The 19,713-nt window shown below is 43.1% G+C and overlaps 1 protein-coding gene across 4 annotated transcripts in view; it reads right to left on the bottom strand.

The window, feature by feature from the left end:
- Window positions 1-324: 324 nt before the first annotated feature.
- The window catches only part of LOC115553253 (collagen alpha-6(VI) chain), a 35,724-nt gene continuing 16,335 nt past the window's right edge, over window positions 325-19,713 (bottom strand). For 2 of the 4 annotated variants that reach the window (XM_030369365.1, XM_030369362.1), the window contains 21 exons: window positions 18,800-18,865; window positions 17,384-17,437; window positions 17,258-17,293; window positions 16,676-16,738; window positions 16,474-16,536; window positions 16,247-16,309; window positions 15,979-16,041; window positions 15,770-15,820; window positions 15,483-15,518; window positions 14,847-14,909; window positions 14,438-14,500; window positions 14,190-14,225; window positions 14,072-14,108; window positions 13,598-13,609; window positions 12,596-13,086; window positions 11,123-11,219; window positions 9,853-10,536; window positions 9,546-9,627; window positions 7,693-7,827; window positions 2,222-2,269; window positions 1,481-1,819 (listed from right to left, as the gene is read on the bottom strand). In XM_030369365.1, the coding sequence (XP_030225225.1) occupies window positions 7,695-7,827; window positions 9,546-9,627; window positions 9,853-10,536; window positions 11,123-11,219; window positions 12,596-13,086; window positions 13,598-13,609; window positions 14,072-14,108; window positions 14,190-14,225; window positions 14,438-14,500; window positions 14,847-14,909; window positions 15,483-15,518; window positions 15,770-15,820; window positions 15,979-16,041; window positions 16,247-16,309; window positions 16,474-16,536; window positions 16,676-16,738; window positions 17,258-17,293; window positions 17,384-17,437; window positions 18,800-18,865 (2,193 nt within the window). In that variant the 3' untranslated portion in view covers window positions 1,481-1,819; window positions 2,222-2,269; window positions 7,693-7,694. Of the gene's footprint in view, window positions 602-1,480; window positions 1,820-2,221; window positions 2,270-7,527; window positions 7,594-7,692; window positions 7,828-9,545; window positions 9,628-9,852; window positions 10,537-11,122; window positions 11,220-12,595; window positions 13,087-13,597; window positions 13,610-14,071; window positions 14,109-14,189; window positions 14,226-14,437; window positions 14,501-14,846; window positions 14,910-15,482; window positions 15,519-15,769; window positions 15,821-15,978; window positions 16,042-16,246; window positions 16,310-16,473; window positions 16,537-16,675; window positions 16,739-17,257; window positions 17,294-17,383; window positions 17,438-18,799; window positions 18,866-19,713 lie in introns of those variants that run through there. The other 2 variants (XM_030369363.1, XM_030369364.1) reach the window with 2 other exon arrangements.

Raw genomic sequence — 19,713 nt, forward strand, 5'->3', positions numbered from 1 at the left:
AAGGAATTTGGTCTCTACATTTATCCCATCCGTGAATTAATGACACACAGCAAACCTCTATAGCACACTGCCCCACTTCCCCCAAAAAAACATTTTTCTATAGGCCATCTAATGACTATAACGTTAATGTTGAAAAAATTGGGATGCACCTGTTTCAGACACATTTATGCCCATTGAAAATGAACGCATATTAGTACAATGCAAATACATTAAAGAACCATATATGTGTACTACTGAGCATTAACATGTGTTACATGGAGCGGAAGATATGATGACTAGTTCCCTGTAGGTATTGGAATGGTGAAAAAAGTCAAACTTCAGAGGCATGTTATCAAAAGCCTTTATTGGGAATGTAAATGTATGCATCCAAGCTTAGCTGCAGGAATTTAAGATGTAACGAGTAAGAACTGAGTTGTTTTTGCATCCAACCATTTCAGAAAATCCTTCCAGGTACAGCCAGGGATGTATAAGGGTTGGCTGGTCTTCTTGGCTACCAACCTCCTCACTGGTGTTTGGTTGGGACATTTCGCTCATCTACGTCTGCTATTTCGTTGCTGGAATGTGGCGTGATTTATGTAATGTCAGAGAATGTAGACGGGCTCTGGTCATGCGCAGGTGCCATGGATCGCGTATAAACCAAAAAAGTAAGGAGTAGAAAGTACAGATAAGCAGAGGCGGACAGAGTACACAGCTTCCTTACTTGAGTAAAAGTACAGATACCCCTTGCTAAATTTTACTCAAGTACAAGTAAAAGTACTACAGTCAGATGTCTACTTAAGTGAAAGTACTGAAGTACTGTTTTTTAAAAGTACTTGAGTATCAAGAGTACAAGAGTATGTTTTCTAAATATTGCATTACTACTGCCACAGTGCTTACATTTATGTATAGAAACGTCCTACATGGAGTTATGAAAAATGTTAACACCTTGGAGAATGTAAAAGGAATTGAAAGTAAAATCAAGTAATTTTCATCTTTTTACCATGGCAATAGCACAATAGTATACAGTATAACAGTATACTCAAGAACATAAAAACAATTGCTCAGCTTACATAAATATGCAATATCAGAAAAGAAAATTCAGCTAACAATTCTATGTATGTGTGAGTTTCTCCGCTTTTTTATCAATCAAATCAACAATCGTCTCTCATCTAATTCTGACCATGGAGTTGGCTTTGGCGGAAAGCGAAGGTGATTGCTGATAGGCTGAAGGCTGTCCTAATCAGTTTGAGAGGGAATCACGTTTGAGAGGGAAACAACAAATTGAGGGTTTCCGTGATTTTTCTTTTCTCCTTTTATTTTTCAGAAGGAGTAACGAGTACTCACGGTTATGGATAGAAATGTAACGGAGTAAAGAGTACAATATTTGCCTCTCAAATGTACTTGAGTAAAGTCATGAGTACTCCCAAAAAATGATACTCGAGTAAAGTACAGATCCCTCAAAATTGTACTTAAGTACTGTACTCAAGTAAATGTACTCCGGTACTGTCCGGCTCTGCAGATAAGTGTGTGAAAATGTAAGAAGTAGAAGTAAAAAGTAGGCTGAAAAATAACTACTCCAGTAAAGTATAGATACCCAAAATCTCTACTTAAGTAAGGTAACGAAGTATTTGTACTTCGTTACTTGACACCTTTGATATTGATATCCAGTGTGTGGTTCTGAGATGAGCGCGGTTCTACCGGCTCTTGGTCAGACAGAGGTTCTCACTGGTTCCCACCGCAGCCGCCATACCAGAACCGAGCACACTCGCTCTGCTCTGAGTGAAAGGACCAACTCCTTGTGTAGTTCTGATACGGACCCTCTTCCTGGCACAGGAGTCATCTGGGGTGCAGAGCAAGAGCCAGACAGACAGACAAAGAGTGACAAAGTCAGACAGAAAGAGACAGATGGAATAAGGAGATAGAGGAAGAGAATAAGGGTAGAGATAATGAGACAGAGATAGGAGGGTGAGTAAAAAGGGAGGGAGAGGAATTGAGAGGACAGACACAGGACACAGAGGAATTTAGATAGAGGGAGAAAGGCAGAGCGAGATAGAGAGAGAGGGGGGATTCCAAGAGTGTAGGGAGTGAGAGGAGCAGAGAGGGGAGGTTTGCAATGTAGAATACCAAGAGTTAAAGAAATTAAATGAACAGGGTATCAATCAGGAACACACAAAATACTAAATATATTAATGCTTCTAAGATCAGGTTTGGGTTGTGTTTGGTAGATGAACGAGAGTCTTACCCTTTTTGGGAATCTTAATTTGACTCTGTCTCAGCATGGAGGAATCAACTGTCAAACACAACAGAGAAAACAGAAGCTTGTCATATTGCAGGTGTCGATAAAACTAGCAATGATTTAGATCCAGGTTCCCAGAGTTCAGCAACATGAAGCGGAAGCGAATCTCAGTCTAAATAAATATTTATCAAGGCAAGGCAACTTTATTTATCTTGCACTTTTCATACACAAGGCAGACTCAAAGTGCTTCACATATAAACATTGTCATGCAATAAAATAAAATAATAGATAAGTTAAAGAAAACATATGCAAAGAAATGGGTATAATAGAAAGTTAAAAAAGCATTTTAGTATTAAAATAGAAAATAAAGGCAAAGTTAAAAAAGCTTTTTAGAAAGTGCAATGTATTTAAGATTTAGCAGAAAGCTATAGCAAACATAAAAGTCTTCAGTCTTGTTATAAAGGTGCTCAGAGTTGGGGCAAGTCTTAAATCCTCAGGGAGTTCATTCCAGCTATTTGTTGCATAATAACTAAATCCTGCTTTCCCATGTTTCGTGTTTACTCTGGGGATAATTAACAGATTGGTCTCAGAGGATCTTAGTGGTCTAGAGGGCTTATGTAGTGGAAGCGTATCAGTTAAATATTTTGGGCCTAGACCATGTAGGGATTTATCGGTTTGTAACATGATTTTAAAATCAATTCTCTGAGCTACAGAATCAGAATCAGAATCAGAATCTCTTTATTGTCATTGCACAAAGTGCAACGAAATTGGGGTAGAGGCTCTCAAAATAAGTGCTTTTAAAACAAAAACTAAATGAGAAAATTAGTCTATTTTTTTAAAATAAATATCGAATGTTAAAGAACTCGAACAAATATATACATTTTAAAATGTCAGCCAATTTTAAAGGTCAGATTGGTATGATAATGCAGTAATTTATAATTCTGCATTATTTAGAGAAATAACAGCTCTGGGGTAGAAACTGTTTTTAAGCCTATTCGTTCTTGATCTGATTGCCCTGTAGCGCCTCCCAGAGGGCAACAGTTCAAACAGGTTATGGCCTGGGTGGGATGAGTCTCTCAGGATGCTATGAGCTCTTCTGAGGCAGTGTCTATTGTAGACATCCTCAAGAGAGAGAAGAGGACACTGCTCGTTACAGGAAGTTACAGGAAGCCAATGTAACGATTTCAGAATTGGTGTAATATGTTCAAATTTTTTGGTCTTTGTTAGAACTCTAGCAGCAGCATTCTGAACAAGCTGAAGCTTCCTCAGAGTTAGTTTTGGGAGACCTGTAAGGAGACCATTGCAGTAATCAAGCTTACTAGTGATAAAGGAATGTACAAGTTTTTGTAAGTCTTCGGTGGACATTTTTTAGGTGATAATATGCAGATTTTGTAACTGATTTGATGTGACAGTCGAACTGTAAATCTGAATCCATGATAATCCCTAGATTTCTGGCTTTGATTGAGGTTTTCAGGGACAGAGAGTGAAGGTGTTGGGTTACTTTAAGCCTTTCCATTTTAGAACCAAATACAATTATCTCTGTTTTGTCTTCATTTAGTTGAAGGAAATTTCGACACATCCATTCTTTCACTTCCTCAATGCACCGGCACAGAAGATCTATGGGCCGATAGTCATTTGGTGATAGCGATACATAGATTTGCATGTCATCAGCATAGCAATGATGGTCAATATTGTTATTTTGCATGATTTGCCCTAATGGGAGCATGTAGATGTTGAATAAAGAGGGTGCTAAGATCGAACCTTGTGGGACTCCACATGTCACGTTGGTTGATTCTGATACAAAGTCGCCAACGGAAACAAAGTGGTTCCTATTTTGTAGGTAGGACCTGAACCAATTTAAGACTGTGCCTGAAAGCCCCACCCAGTTTTCTAACCTGTCCAGAAGTATTGTATGGTCTAGAGCAGTCCCCAACCACCGGGACATTCCTAACCGGGCCGTAGGCTAGTAAGCTACGACATAAATAGAATTTTTTTTTAATAAAAATAAATAAATGTAAAAAATGCATGCACACTTATAAACTCAATTTACTTCGCAATAATGTCACTCTTTTACATGCCATAAGTCTATATGCAGTTGTTAGATTGCATAGAACATGTTTGCATTTTTGGCAAGGTCCTAACTTCTTTTCTTAGGCATAACTGTCTGTCTTTCCCGTCCTCAACACGTATTGGCTTCAGCGGCTGCGCGCGCAGCCTAAGCTCACTTCACTTGTTCAGTTCAACAGTAGTGTCACACTAAGAGCTCAGCTCAACCTGACACTCCAGGGGAGAATGACGACTGTCTTTAAACTGGCAGATAAAGTTGCTGCATTTGAAGCCAAGCATGATTTGTGGGGACGATGAGTGGACAGGGGAGTAATCAATATGTTCCAAACATTAGTGGGGATTTTGGGAGAGACTGAGGCAGGGCCCATTCTCTCGCAGCTGGTGCTCGATCACATTTTTGTGCTTTCAAATGATTTCGAACGTTACATCCCATCCTCCAAAGATCCACGGCGAACGAATGAGCAACCCATTTGTCAATGTCCCGAATCACTTGTCAGTGCAGGAGGAAGATCATTTGATCGAAATAGCTAATGATGTTGGTCTTTAAAGTGTGTTTGAGCCAACCTCTCTGGCGGGTTTTTGGATCAAAACCAAAGCGGAGTATCCCGAGATATCCGTAAAAGCGCTAAAAACGTTGCTTCCATTTCCCACCACGTACCTATGCGAGGCCGGGTTTTCGGCAATGACTGCAACAAATTGCGCAAACGATTGGACATTGCAAACATGCTAAGGGTGTCACTGTCTTACATCACCCACAGATGGAACCTTCTTATTGCAGGGAAACAAGCACAGGGCTCCCACTGAATAAAATGAATTGTAGCCTATTCTGTGGCCTCACAAACGCGTGTTAAGTTCCCTTACTGACATTTTGTGTTGTGCATGTTTACACCTGATAGATGTTACTTCAAGTTTAGTTCAATATATTTATGTTCATAGTTGTTCATTTTCACTTGCTCAAGTTCACGTTCTTTTTTAAGAGTTTGTTAAAACACCCCCCCCGGCCCGCCCCGCCGGTCCGTGAATCTTTTTGGAGAATCAAACCGGTCCTTGTTGCTGAAAAGGTTCGGGACCCCTGGTCTACAGTGTAGAATGCAGCACTGAGGTCAAGTAGCATTAGTATTGAGGTTTTGCCAGAGTCTGTGTTAAGACGGATGTCGTTTACAACTTTAATAAGGGCGGTCTGAGTGCTGTGCAGGGGTCGAAATCCTGATTGGAAGGTGTCGTAGCAACCAGTTGATGCCAGGAAGTGATTATGTTGCTGGAGGACAACTTTCTCAATGATTTTACTTATGAAGGGTAGATTTGATATTGGTCTGTAGTTGTTAATAATAGAGGCATCTAGGCTCCGCTTTTTTAATAGGGGTTTAATAACTGCAGTTTTCAAAGCTTTGGGGAAATTGCCTGACTGGAGAGAGTTCTTAACTATCTGCAAGATGTCTACTGCTAGGCCCTCAAAAACATTCTTAAAGAGGTTGGTAGGTATAGTATCAAGGCAACAGGTGGATGGCTTTAGTTGTGTCACAGTTTTCACAAGAGTTTGAGAGTCTATAACATTAAAGCATGCCATCCTTGCCACGTTACTTTTGCCTGAACAGGGTGGTAGTCCAACATTTTTGTTTGAAGTGGAGATATTGATGGCGCGTATGATGCCTTCAATTTTATCAGTATATAAAGCTGCAAACTCATTGTATTTCTGCGTGGAATGGAGATCAGGTGGAATTTGTATTGTGGGGTTGGTCAGTCTGTCAACATTTACGAATAGGGTTTTTGCATTATTAGTGTTGGTTTTAATGATACTGGAGAAAAATGTTTCTCTAGCAATTTTAACTCGTAGGCACGGAGGCTCTCTTTATAGATATAATGTTGAATATGAAGTTTTGTTTTACGCCAGATGCGTTCAACCTTCCTGCATTCTTTTTTCTGTGCTGTTACAGAAGCAGCTTTTCTCCAGGGGGCCTTTTGCTTTCCAGAAATCGTTTTAACCTTATAAGGTGCAATGACATCTATGACTTTCAAAATGTTCAAATTAAAGTTTTCTACAAGATCATCAGCAGAACATGGGTTGAGAGGTGGTAGCAAGGAGATGGCCTTTTTATAAAGTACATTAGAATCTTCATTGACTAACCGTTTTTTGACAGTATTTAATAAAATAAATGTTAAAGAAAACACAAAAGTGGTCAGACAAGGAAGGATCAGTCACAGAGAGATCAGAAACATTGAGGCCCTTTGTGATAACCAGGTCTAGAGTGTGTCCCTTACAATGAGTAGCCTCTTTCACATGTTGAGACAGTTCAAATGTGTCCAAAATGGTAAAAAGTTTTTTTGCACACTTGTCATTCAAATCATCAGTATGAAAATTTAAGTCACCAGTTATAACTAGACAGTCAAATTCTGTGGAGATGCTAGACTATAATTCTGTGAAGTCATCGAAAAAATTTGCAGAGTATGTGGGTGGCCTGAATCAACTTGTTGATTCAGTTTGGTATGTTGTTTTGGCTTAGCGCCGACTCTGTGCCAGTGAGACGCAGCTGGAACTGTCTCTCTCTTGTCCAGCTTCGGGAAGGACACAATGTAGCTTTGATCATCTTGTTCTGTATTTGTCTGAGTTAGCTCAGCAAACTCAACCATCGGAACTGTATCCTGGAGGAGTCCTTTGCATTTTTTTAATGCTGCTAGTCTCATTTCAAATTAAGCCACTGTCTGTTGCAGTTTGGTGCAGTCTGTGCATTTCCAAGTCTCCGTGCCTGAGATATCTGAGTACAGAGGCATGTTGGTGATAGGAAAGTCCAAGGCTTTTGCTGCGGCCTGATCCAGGAGTCATAAAAAGTGTCAAAATGTATTGTTGAAGTGAGCGATGGAGGACAACGGAAACAAACTATATATTGTTAAGTATTATGATTATGAAATACAATAAAATAAAGTAGATCTGAACGATGAATTAAGTAGTTTTTTCCAATGCCTAGCGGAGCTTCGGGAAACATGACCTCTCTCTCTGCTGCCTCTCACACAAGCTCAAGGTTATGGTGAGGTAAAATACAGTTAATTATTATTATAAATATATTTTTTGATAAATAACTAGTTGAAATTGCTGCAGCTCCATATCTTCTGGATGGTCTTGATAAAAGATGGAGTTTTTGGATAAAAGAAATGCAATACAGTGCATGCTGATGGTCATTAATATTGATTAAAACAATGATCAAGACAAATATGTTATATATGAATTATAGAATGATTATAATATGAACCAAAAAGCTGTTGCGACCCTTGTGGAGCTAAGTGTGTCAATACAATCCGAGTTGAGCAAATCAATCCTAAGAAAGTAACAAAAAGAACCCTAATAAATCGAACTGGCTGACGATGTCATTTCTAAAACTGGGTGATTTTAGAAATGACATAGCTAGCTAGCTTACCGTTAGGCTAGGGTCGTGGAGCCAGGGTTAGGGTTATTGGACCCCACAAGGTCCAGCGGGCCCAGCAGTTTTTCAGTCCTTGTTCCGGTCAGCATCTCAAACTGCTCCTGATCATTGAAATTCACTTGCCCCTGGCTACACACACACACACACACACACACACACACACACACACACACACACACACACACACACACACACACACACACACATTACTATTTAGTGTAACTACAACTACAAAAAAATGAGTGAGGACCAGTGATAAGAAAGACCTGCGGAAATGCCCATCTAATGGGAAGTATCTCCATCCCCTGAAGAAGAAGCGCCAGTCTTGACCACACCAGTCATATATTATATAAATAAATGGTGGATCCATCAAGACCTGTCACAAGAAATGAACCTAGAAATCCTGTACACCATGGCCACAAGATGTTCATGGGACGACTAGCCAACTTGCGAAGGAAATACAGATGGAACATATGAAGATATGTGACAAAATCACCACTACCCATCTAGAGAGTCACATCCTCCATTCGTACTACTCCGGTTGCGACTGCCCTGTACCCAAGCCCTAAAATACCCTATAATCCAGGACTACATCAAGCACAGGGGTATGACACTGAAAGAGAACTACAAGGCAGTATTACAAACCAAATAACTGTCCCACCCATGCACCAACATAACAAACAGACGTTACCCCTTTCAGGAAGGATGAACAGGCATGGACAAAAAGATTCCCCTTTCTCTCAGGGGCCCCTTAGTGGTCAGGGCCAACAATACGAATTTCACCCCCGCCCTAATGCAAAGAAAAGGGAGTACAACCAATCGTACAAATAAAGCTAGAGGAAAGCCAGTAAACCCGTTTACTCTGAGACAGATGACGACAACCAAGAAGAGACAGCCAAGAAGGCACAACTTTTCAAGGGTTGACACCAACTTCCCTTTCTAATGGCCATCCAAGCACTCAAAAACGGGATAAAAGGATGAAATTGGAAGGAGCTATGAGGAGTGTACAATCGACCAACAAAATAAAAAACAAGTAGCAGAAAAAGTCCGGGAACGTGCAAATAATTTTCGGAAATATCAAGACATCCTGTAGCAGATTCTAACAACCATGAGTCTAGAAGAACAACAAGGGCCCAGTATTAACCAAAGAGCGTGACAAAAGACAAAAATAACAGAAATATTCATGAAGACGAAGAGAAAGTGCCATCTCAGAGATGAAGGATGAGGGGATACGGGAGTGCTTTCTTGTTTCTCCCGTTGGGTAAATGAAGTTCACACAAAGTACAAAGCCCTCAGAGTGAGGTTAATCTGAGACTGAGAAGCAGAACTTTGTTCTAATTGATGGAAGCTGTACAGGGACTTAGACCACCGCAGCACATGTTTAATAATGTCAGAAGAACTTTAAATGCACCAAGAATAACGACTTATGAATCATTCGTCTTGATAATATTTTTCTTGGAAAGGGTTCTGTTTTTATTCCTGATACAAAATACACATGGTTTTCCTTTTTTTCACTAGAACTTAGATCTTGAGTGCCCATCGTACTCATTAAAACCAAGATAATTACAATATTGTCAATGATGTTATAGAAGCTACCTCTACTACAGATATAATTGGTGATAAGGTTTAGAACTCAAATTGCCTCCATTGGGTCTTGGCTCTATGGTCTATCTGGGACAATTTACTTGGAAACTACATCTGGATTTGTGTCATCGACCACAGTCCTAAAGTCAAGGGACCAGCGTCTAACTTGATTTATAACATTTGACATTTGATTGTTCGGCTGCTATTGTCACAAAGCTGGCTACAGATTTTTTATTTATTGCGAGTTACAGTAGCATGCGTACCCGTTTTTCACCCCTTCCTGTTGGTTGTTGATCAGCTGACATGTCTTCTTCATAGTGACAGGTGGATAAGTGTTCAGCCCAGCTGCAGAAAACACACATACAGCCATGACCTTTTGAACTGCACTGAGGTAGACTTTAAGCTTTACTGTACTCTCGTCATCCCAATATGCTTAAATCATTCAGTCCAATACAATATAACTCATATTAATTACAATTAATGTTCTTAATATGGCCTCATTCATCCTCCAACATAATATAATGTGATATAATAGACTATACACGAGTATAGCTAATCTAGATGATTTACCGTTGAGTACGGAGAGGTAGCTCCTGATGAAGCGCTGGGCGTAGCCCTGCTCCTCGGCCCTCAGCTGGCTTAGGCAGATGAGGTGCTGCTCCAGAGGGGTGCTGGCCAGCTCTGACACCTGGGCCCGGTTGTAGTGCTCCCCCAGGGCCAACACGAACACGGCTACCCCCTTGCACTTGGCCTCCTTAGCCACCTGGCGAAGCTTGGCCTGGTCCCAGCTGGGGGTCTCGGCCCCCACCACCACCATCATCACCTTGTTCTTCCTGGGGCTGTTGGCGTTCAGCAGCACCTCCTTCAGGGTGAACTCCAGGGTGTGGCCCAGGGCCGAGGGGCCCCCCTGCTGCACCATCTTCTCCAGCACGTGGCTCTTCATCTGGCTCTTACCCTGGAAGGTCTGCAGACCAAACTCTAACTTGGCGGCCTGCTGACCCGGAACAGGAGCCTGGGAGTGGAGTGAGCCGCTCTGCTGGACCAGGGCCACCCGGGCCTGGCTGTCGGCCCGGCGGGGCTGACGGCTGACGGCCACCTGCTCCATCACGGAGCCAAGCAGCTCCTGGACACCCGAGTAATGGTCACCCTGGACCTGCCTGGAGCCATCCACAACTAGGGCCAGGTCCACATCCAGGACCTGGGGCACGGGGATCTCCTGAATACTGACACAGTCGGACACAGGCCTGCAGGGGTCTGAGGAGGGGGCGGGATTTGTTGTTTAACTTGATTATGATTTATTTTCATATTCCCTTTTGATCTTTAATCATTTCAGCAAAATTATCAGTTGATTTAAACGAAAGCGCAAAAATAGTGCGTTCTAAAGGTTAGAAGACCATACAGTACGAAACTAGCCGGGATAGCCCCGCCCATTCTGCCGGCGATTTGAGTTCGCCCTGCAGAAGTGTTTGGAGAAGAGCAATACATTTCTTTCTAGTTTCGATATGTTTTTGCGGGAGCCAATCACCAAGCCGGCTTTTCCCTCTGGCGCGCTATTGGCTAGTTTAACACAAAGATGACAGAGAAGCGACGGCAAGCAGCCAATTGTGTCATTTGAACTAAGCCCATTGATCAGCTTCCCCAGACCAACCTGTAATCTACGATTGATCTTGGTCTGGCAATAGCCATGCTAGTACTCAACCTCATCACTCAACTTCTGACTCCTATTGCATCAGAGCTCTTAACATTTAATTTCACTGCTTGTTGTGCCTGAATGATCTTGAACGTAAAAGATAAACCTTTGCAATTTTGTCATGCCGTAGTTCTGACCTCTGCTGCTTACCGTAGCAGATGACGCAGCTCTTGATCATCCACAGATCATTGGCAAGGTTCGGTGAGCGGCCAAGATACAGGTAGATAGAGTTGCCCGTGTTGTCAGCCTGCAATGAAACACAGGGGTCATGACCAGGCGTTATGGGTGGGCCTGACGGACCTGGGACCATCCACTGTTCAACAGGTCCTCCCAGAATGTTCTTCAAAAAAAATTAAAGTTATATATTTTAATTTTGTATTTATATATATTTATAAAGGCTTCTGAAATGCTTTATTTTTGCTATGCAGCAAACTTTGTTGATATTGATTCTTGATCCGATTTGCGTTAAAGGGCTATCTTTAACTTGTTATCTTCGTGGATGGTCGTGAATTGGCGGTAGGCTATTGTATTATCTCGTAGCTTAGGCTACATTCGAATGCATCTTCTTTGTATAATAGGCCAAGATCAGTCTGTTTCTAATAATATCGAAATATTGTTGGAAACAAAAAAACAATTAAACAGACTTCTGAGATAGTCGGCCTCATGTTATACGAGCATAACTTAACTAAGTGGGAATTATTCGATTCCTGACGACTTTTAAAGTCATAGCCTACTAGACCTATAGACAATAAGGCAGCGACATCAACATGAGCAGTTATAACTGGAGAGACGGTGAAATCTGAAAGCTGCTAACCATCATGGGTGGAGAAAGTGATTCAGTCGCATTTAACAATGACGTTGAAAGATGGTGCGATCTACGAGAAAGTCGCAGAGGAACGTTCTTTACGAGGCTTTAGTCTTGATAAAAAACAAGTGGTCAGCAATATAAAGAATATGTTGGCGTTTTTGCACTTGTAAATAGTTAATCGCGTTTGTAGCCTACTCAGACATGAAGTCATTCTTGCATGCAGGCGTCTTCATTCATTAAAAACATTCGAGAGTATGGAATTTATTCTAAAGAGGTCTAGACTCCGTGTGCAGCCTCGCCTTCTCCAGTGAACCCAGAATGCCCGGTGAAGTTGCCGTGCTGGCCAAGCCGCAAACGAACCGGCTTTGCAGTGTACAAAGGCCTAAGGAGTGATCGCTGATAGGTCCGTCCTATGCACCGAAACTTTTTACAATGCAAAAAAAATATGCAGATTTGAATACAAGCTATTCAAATCTCTATTATGCAGAGATAATATAACAGTATATTAGTCAGTCATTTGTCTTAGGTTAAAGAAGGATTTGATAACGTTTTTAATTTAAGGACCACCCACAATTCGTCTGGCCCATCCACAACTGGAATCCTGGCACCTTGCCTGGTCATGACTCCAGCTCTAAAATCCATTTTTATTTGTAAATTCATAAACTTTCCCAAGAGCGTTTACATTCAAAGGCAGGAGCAGGATAGTCTAGTTCAGTGTTTCCCAACCTGGGGGTCAGGACCCCAATTGGGGTCTGACATGCACTGCAGGCTTGCACGATAAGCCACTTACAATATCCTAGGAGAGGGAGTTTTACCTGGAAGGCCTGCTGAATTTTGGTGCTCTGCCGGAGCGCCACTACTGCCGGCATGATGTTGAGGGCGCGGTACTCCATCATGGCAGTAACGATGTCTTCACTGTCCTGCGCCGGCCCGTTGCTGAAGAACACCGCCACCTTCCTCACCCTCACGCCCTGCCGCACGCGCTTGAACATGTTGTTGCCCACGTAGCGCATGGCGGCGCCCAGATGCCGTCGGTTGGCCGTGCGCTCCAGGGCGATGTTCCTCACCGCCTCGATCAGCTGCCTCTTGCGGTGGTAGTCGTTGAAGCGGATGAATTGTTTGGTGTGGCCACTGTAGCCCACCACGGCCACGCGCGCCCCCGTGGGGCAGTTGCTCTCGGAGATGGAGACGTCCTCCAGCAGCGCCAGCAGGGACGAGCGCATCCTCTCGAAGGCGTCCGGCGTGACGTCCTGTGACATGTCCAGGCCGAACACCAGCTCTGTGGGGTAGGCCGGGCATGCAAAGCCTGAGGGGAGTAGGGATGGAGAATGAGGAGCAGAACCAAGAACCTCATGGATAGTCATGTTTACCCAAACCCCATCCTGTTTTTACATTTAATTTACACTTCTCATTTATGTATGTTATATATAGATATAAATATATATATATACATGTACACGTATGTATAACATTTATACAACATTTTCTGTGAGATCTCTGCATACCATTTGCTATCTAATCTTTTTCCTGTACTATAATTTGATGCCTGAATCTCAGGCTGACAAATTTACCTCAAAGGATGTTTGGATTGAGTCGTATCAGTGAGGCAGGATCAGGCACATCTGTTAAGATCTCACTATGCCTTGGGCCGATCTAGAGGTCAGATTCCTAACCTTCTCCTGCTACTATCAGGAGCAGCTATCAGGAGCAGCTATCAGCAGCAGCTATCAGGAGCAGCTATCAGGAGCAGCTATGAGGGAGCAGCTCCTTGGACAAAGACCTTCTCAGAGATAAAATCAGACGACATGGGCTCTTACCTTGGGAGCAGGCTGTAGGGAAACAAAAGAAAGAGTTTAGCTACGAATGATGGATCGTCCCAAAGAGCCATACATACAACTTGTTGACTTCTGAACTCTGATTCCTGAAGCTACATTTGTCTGTTTATAGTATGCTTTGATTGTTCTCAGTCTCAACTGTAAGTCCCTTTTAGATAAAAGTATAACAGACTGTGAAGAGAGAGACACTGAAGAAACTATCTGAAGCACACTATTTATTTCCGATAGCACCAATAACTTTTGAGGAGCATGTTGCTACAATCCCCACATCACTAATGACTTACAGCTAATTGGCATTGCATTTTTATAACATTTGTATTTAAAATGAACACACATAGGACAACAATTTCAATGTGCTATTAGCACATGTACGCAAGTTGTCCACTCTCTATATACACATATGAGCATGCTTATTCATATCTGGATGCTTGTGATACACATGCTTGTGATGCTTACCGCAGTTGTCTCGGATGTAGGTTATCAGCTGACACTCCTAGGAGAACAGAGATGACCGTGATGTACGTTGGGTAGACACAGGATTGTAAAACACTTTGGAATTGAAGTTTGTACTTACAGACATGTTCCGGTTCCCTGGAGGACCTCTGGCGCCCTGAGAGCAGAGGACAGGAGAGGAGGGGGTTGGTCATCATTGTAAACAAAGTACAATACACATCTTTGAATTTCAAAGAGCACCGCAAGTTTATTTACACCTCACTTCCATCCTTTCCTCCCTCTCTCTCCCTCCCTCCCTCCCTCTTCTCCATCCCTCCTTCCTTCTTCCCTCCCTCCCTCCCTCCCTCCCTCCCTCCCTCCCTCCTTCACCATATGTCCAGGATGTCCTGGTCCTCCGGTCACGCCCGATTCTCCAGGATATCCCGCAACTCCCTGAAGCATCGCCAAGCACCGTCACGGCAACGACACAGACACAGAGACCATCGAAAAACCACAAAACATAAACGCAGGAAAGACAGAGATAAGATACGACACAGAGACCATCGAAAAACCACAAAACATAAACACAGGAAACGACAGATAAGATTGCACACAGACACACACACACACACACACACACCTAAAAACACTTGGGCTCACATATACACACACGTGCATTGAATCTCTCACATACACACATGCACACATACATATATATGAATACACAGCACACACTCTCTCATTTACTAAAACACACACACCCACTCTCTATCTCCAACAAACGCATGACGTCACATACCCCCCTGCCAAGGTTTCCTTTGGGCCCAGGGTCTCCATGGGGTCCGTCTAGTCCGCTGTCCCCCTGGACAGGAAGTACAAACACACCGTCACGCACTAGACCTCTGAACAGGAAGTACAAACACACCGTCACGCACTACACCTCTGAACAGGAAGTTCAAACACACCTTCACGCACTAGACCTCAGAACAGGAAGAACAAACACACTGTCACACACTAGACCTCTAAACAGGAAGTACAAACACACTGTCACACACTAGACCTCTAAACAGGAAGTACAAACCCACTGTCACACACTAGACCTCTAAACAGGAAGTACAAACACACCATCACACACTAGACTTGTTCCTGCCCAAATACATTTTGGGATGGCATTATCCCCTTTCCTATCGTAATGGATGGGCCAGTGTGACCTAGGCTAAAGGAGGTACGGAAGGAAGCATTGAAGCACCTCTCATGGCATTGAGAGAATTCAAACAGCCCTTATCATGGCTGCCACTGAAATACCTCTGGTCCATTTCACCATAGGATCCAAAGTAAAACAAGACTAGACTTCCTAGGCTGCGGTCAAATAGTTTACTTATGTATGTTGTTCATATGGGTATTATCCCGTCCAACAGAATGAGAAGAGTCTTACTGAAACACCAGGATATCCGGGGAAACCAGGATCACCCTATCAAAGAACAGGACAAAAAGGTTTGGAATCCATTTGGAATCATTTGGACATTTATGTAAAGGACATTACGTTAGAAAATGTTTGAAAGGGTTGAAAACATTTCCCTCAATAGGTTAATGTGTGTAAGTAGTGCATTTGTGTGTGTGTGTGTGTGTGTGTGTGTGTGTGTGTGTGTGTGTGTGTGTGTGTGTGTGTGTGTGTGTGTGTGTGTGTGTGTGTGTGTGTGTGTGTGTGGGGGGGGTTCTTACCTTAGATCCTGTCGGTCCAGATATTCCATATCCATCTCTGCCATCTTGCCCCTGGAAAAACACACACAATTAAATCATTGAATTAAAAGCACATCAGGCCAAGCAAAGTCACACATAATCACACAATATATACCTGTACATACTGCTCCCTTCCACACACACACACACACACACGCACACGCACACGCACAGCCGCTCCAGCATCTTACTGGCATTCCTCTGGACCCCAGTGGTCCTGACACTCCTTGTGGCCCCGAGTCGCCTTGTTGTCCCTGACAACATAAGAACACATCACGACGTCACCACACTACATCAAATCATCACAACATGATGTCTGTAGTACCACATACTGTAGTAGCCAATCTGATCTTCTTAAATCTAAATATGATATAACATCATTCTTAGAATTCTTTGAAATGGTGAACCAGGGGACTTCCTGTCAGATCACAGCATAGCACAGGATGTGATCTCACGTACCTTCTGTCCATTGGCTCCAGGTGGTCCAGGTATACCGCCTGGTCCATCAGCCCCTGGTTTGCCCTGGAAATGAGCAAAACACACAAACACACAGCCCATCAGAATCAAACACACACCCCACCAGTTTCAAACACACACTAAAAGTATTCTGTAAGGTGTAACTGGACATATCTGTTTCCGTTCAGACTGGTTCAAACTGGTTCCGGTGGCTCTGATGGAGTACTGACCTGAGTTCCAGGAAGTCCCCGGATTCCTCTGGGGCCCGGTTTACCTCTGGTCCCTTGGGGTCCCTAAAGAAAGCAGAACCATAACTGGGTCAGGAACAGGACCCCACATACACAGACATACACACACATAGAGTAGTGTGTGTAGTTTCATACTGGTTCCACTGGGTTCCTTTCTGAAAGCCCCCTGTGGTTTAAAACCTACCCGGGATCCTGAAGGGCCGGGGCTTCCTGCTACTCCTACAATGCCCGACTCTCCATTCGGACCCTAGAGACACACACACACACACACACACACACACACACACACACACACACACACACACATACACACACACACACACCAAATAAAACACACACACACCAAATAAAACACAGTGTATGGCAGCTGACAAAGCAGTTGTCCACAAACTGAGATGAGCAACCAAGTCTTTAATATCCCAGGTGACGGGAGGGGAGGAGTGGGGAGAGAGGGGATGAGAGGTGAGGGGAGGAGAGGGGAGGGGAGGAGAGGAAAGGCGAGGGGAGGGAGGGGAGGGGAGGAGAAGGGAGGGGAGGTGAGGAGAGGAGAGGGGAAGGGAGGTGAGGGGAGGGGAGGAGAAGGGAGGGGAGGGGAGGAGAGAAAAGGCGAGGGGAGGGGAGGTGAGGAGAGGGGAGGGGAGGAGAAGGGAGGGGAGGTTAAGAGAGGGAAGGTGAGGGGAGGGGAGGAGAGGGGAGGAGAAGGGAGGGGAGGTGAGGAGAGGAAAGGCAAGGGGAGGGGAGGGGAGGTTAGATGAGGGTATCCTACATTTTCTCCCATGGGTCCTCGTCTTCCTTTGGGTCCCTGTGGAAGGACACATGTGGTTAGGACGGGTCCAGAGACATTATAAAGAACAACCTAACATGAGAACATGAGACAAGATCTTTCTTTCACCTCGTTTCCCTTGATTCCACTCTCCCCGTTCACGCCATCCTTCCCTGGAATGCCCTGGAGTGTGTGTGTGTGTGTGTGTGTGTGTGTGTGTGTGTGTGTGTGTGTGTGTGTGTGTGTTTTTGAAGAAAGAAAAAAGTTAAGTCCAATTGCTAATCTGAGAGACAGACAGAGATAAACACAGGAACAGAGAGAGTGAGACCGAAAGACAGAGAGACAAAGTCAGAGAGCGAGTGAGAGAGAGAAAGAGAGAGCGAGAGCGAGAGAGAGAGAGAGAGAGAGAGAGAGAGAGAGAGAAAAGGACATGGACGAGTGAACATTTCTTTATATTGCAGTTCAATCTTCACATCATTGTGTCATTTGTGCACATCAAAAAAGCAGTTTCTCATTTCTTTGAATAAGTTGCAAATGCTTTGGTACATTCATGCAAATGATTATGTACAATTCTCTGCTCTTTCCTACATTATCAATTGCTTATGTCATTTTGTACAAAATGTATTGTGGGTCTCTATTGAATAGTCTCACCCCCACAACATTTAGGCATCAGTTCATTGCATAAGTCTTTACATGCAAAATGGTTGAACAAGTTGTCATAATATGTCAAGCATATTTCTATACATTTCCATTCTATTTATTTTCTAAATCTGTCCTGAATTGGTAAATGGCTACCGGGTGAATTTTGAATTTCTCTAAAGAAGGGAAATGTCTGAAGTGTTAGAGCAACCAACCATCAACCCGTTTAGTGGAATAGCTCAAAGGTGCATCTCCTGAACCATGAACTGGCAAGTATATATATAGCTGTAGCACAACACAATGTTACATTGTCTGAGAATTTGTGGCCCAACAGACAGGAACGTCAGGAGGTGTAGGATGACTGCACTGTAATTCCTACAGCAATGCATGTACAGTTTACCCTGAGGAGATTTTCCTATGTTCACATTTCTAGCAATGACATGGTCTGTCAACAAATTACAGAACAAACAGTCAAAGCGTAAATGTGAATCTTGTCCAGTCTCTTGAAATCGATCTCCCACGTACACTAAGGTGTAACTTACAATAATTGTCTTCAAAACTTTAGCCATGGTTTACATCAAAACATCCCTCCAGAGTACACTGTTATATTGACAACATGACTAAGCAATTTGACTGTCATATCCATACACAATAACACAAGGACTTGTCATTTTGATGGCACTGGCATGTTCATTGACACAGATATTTACTTTTGAGAAACAAACTAAGGATTTTGAGCAAGAGACTTGCTTTTGCATGAAATCCATGGTGTTTTGCTATTTGTACGAATTGTTTTGAGAAATGCACTTGCTGTTTTGCAAATTTCAATTATGATCTGAGAAATGTACCAAAGCGACTGAGAAAAACTGTAACTGAGAAAATGGTTCCCAACAGGAGGTTCCTTACCGGCATACCAGCGTTTCCTGGTTCTCCTTTTGGTCCCACCTCCGCATTGTCTGATCCAGCTGCCCCCTGAGGCACACACACACACACACACACACACACACACACACACACACACACACACACACACACACACACACACACACACACACACACACACAGACACAAAGACACACAGACACACTTACACAAACACACAGGCTCACACGGACATACACACACGCACACACACACACACACACACACACACCAATACACAAATACACAACGTTGTCAGAGTTCACATCTGGAGCATCCAGCTGAGTTCTGGGTTCAGAAGGGCTGTTGGACTGAACTTCAGATCCATACTTCAGGGTTTCTGGACCAGAACCCACCAGCAGAGAGTGTGTGTGTGTGTGTGTGTGTGTGTGTGTGTGTGTGTGTGTGTGTGTGTGTGTGTGTGTGTGTGTGTGTGTGTGTGTCACTGTGTGTGTGTGTGTGTGTGTGTGTGTGTGTGTGTGTGTGTGTGTGTGTCTGTGTCTGTGTGTCTGTGTGTGTGTGAATGCTACACATGCTATATTACAGTTCAAAAGTGCCTTTCGAAACACATCTTGAGATTGATGGGGGAGCACTGTCACAGAGATGAACTCCCCACAGAGATGGGAGTTGATCTCTTTGAAATTATGAATAACTATTGTTATTCTTTCTTTCTTTTTACCGTAGTTCTCTTTGGGACCTAAGCTTTAGGACCTAACTACTTCCACAATGTTTGATTTCGAGACTAAATTCCACTTTTAAAATGTGCATATGAGCTTTGAATCGATTGATTCAACTTATTGATATTATTGTACTGTGTTTCTACTATTGCAGCTCAGACTTGACTTGATTTGTGTCATGTCCAATAAGGTTATGAGAATTTGGGCATGTTTTGCACAGAT

This window comes from Gadus morhua, chromosome 11 (genome assembly GCF_902167405.1).
Source record: "Gadus morhua chromosome 11, gadMor3.0, whole genome shotgun sequence".
Lineage (NCBI taxonomy): Eukaryota > Metazoa > Chordata > Actinopteri > Gadiformes > Gadidae > Gadus > Gadus morhua.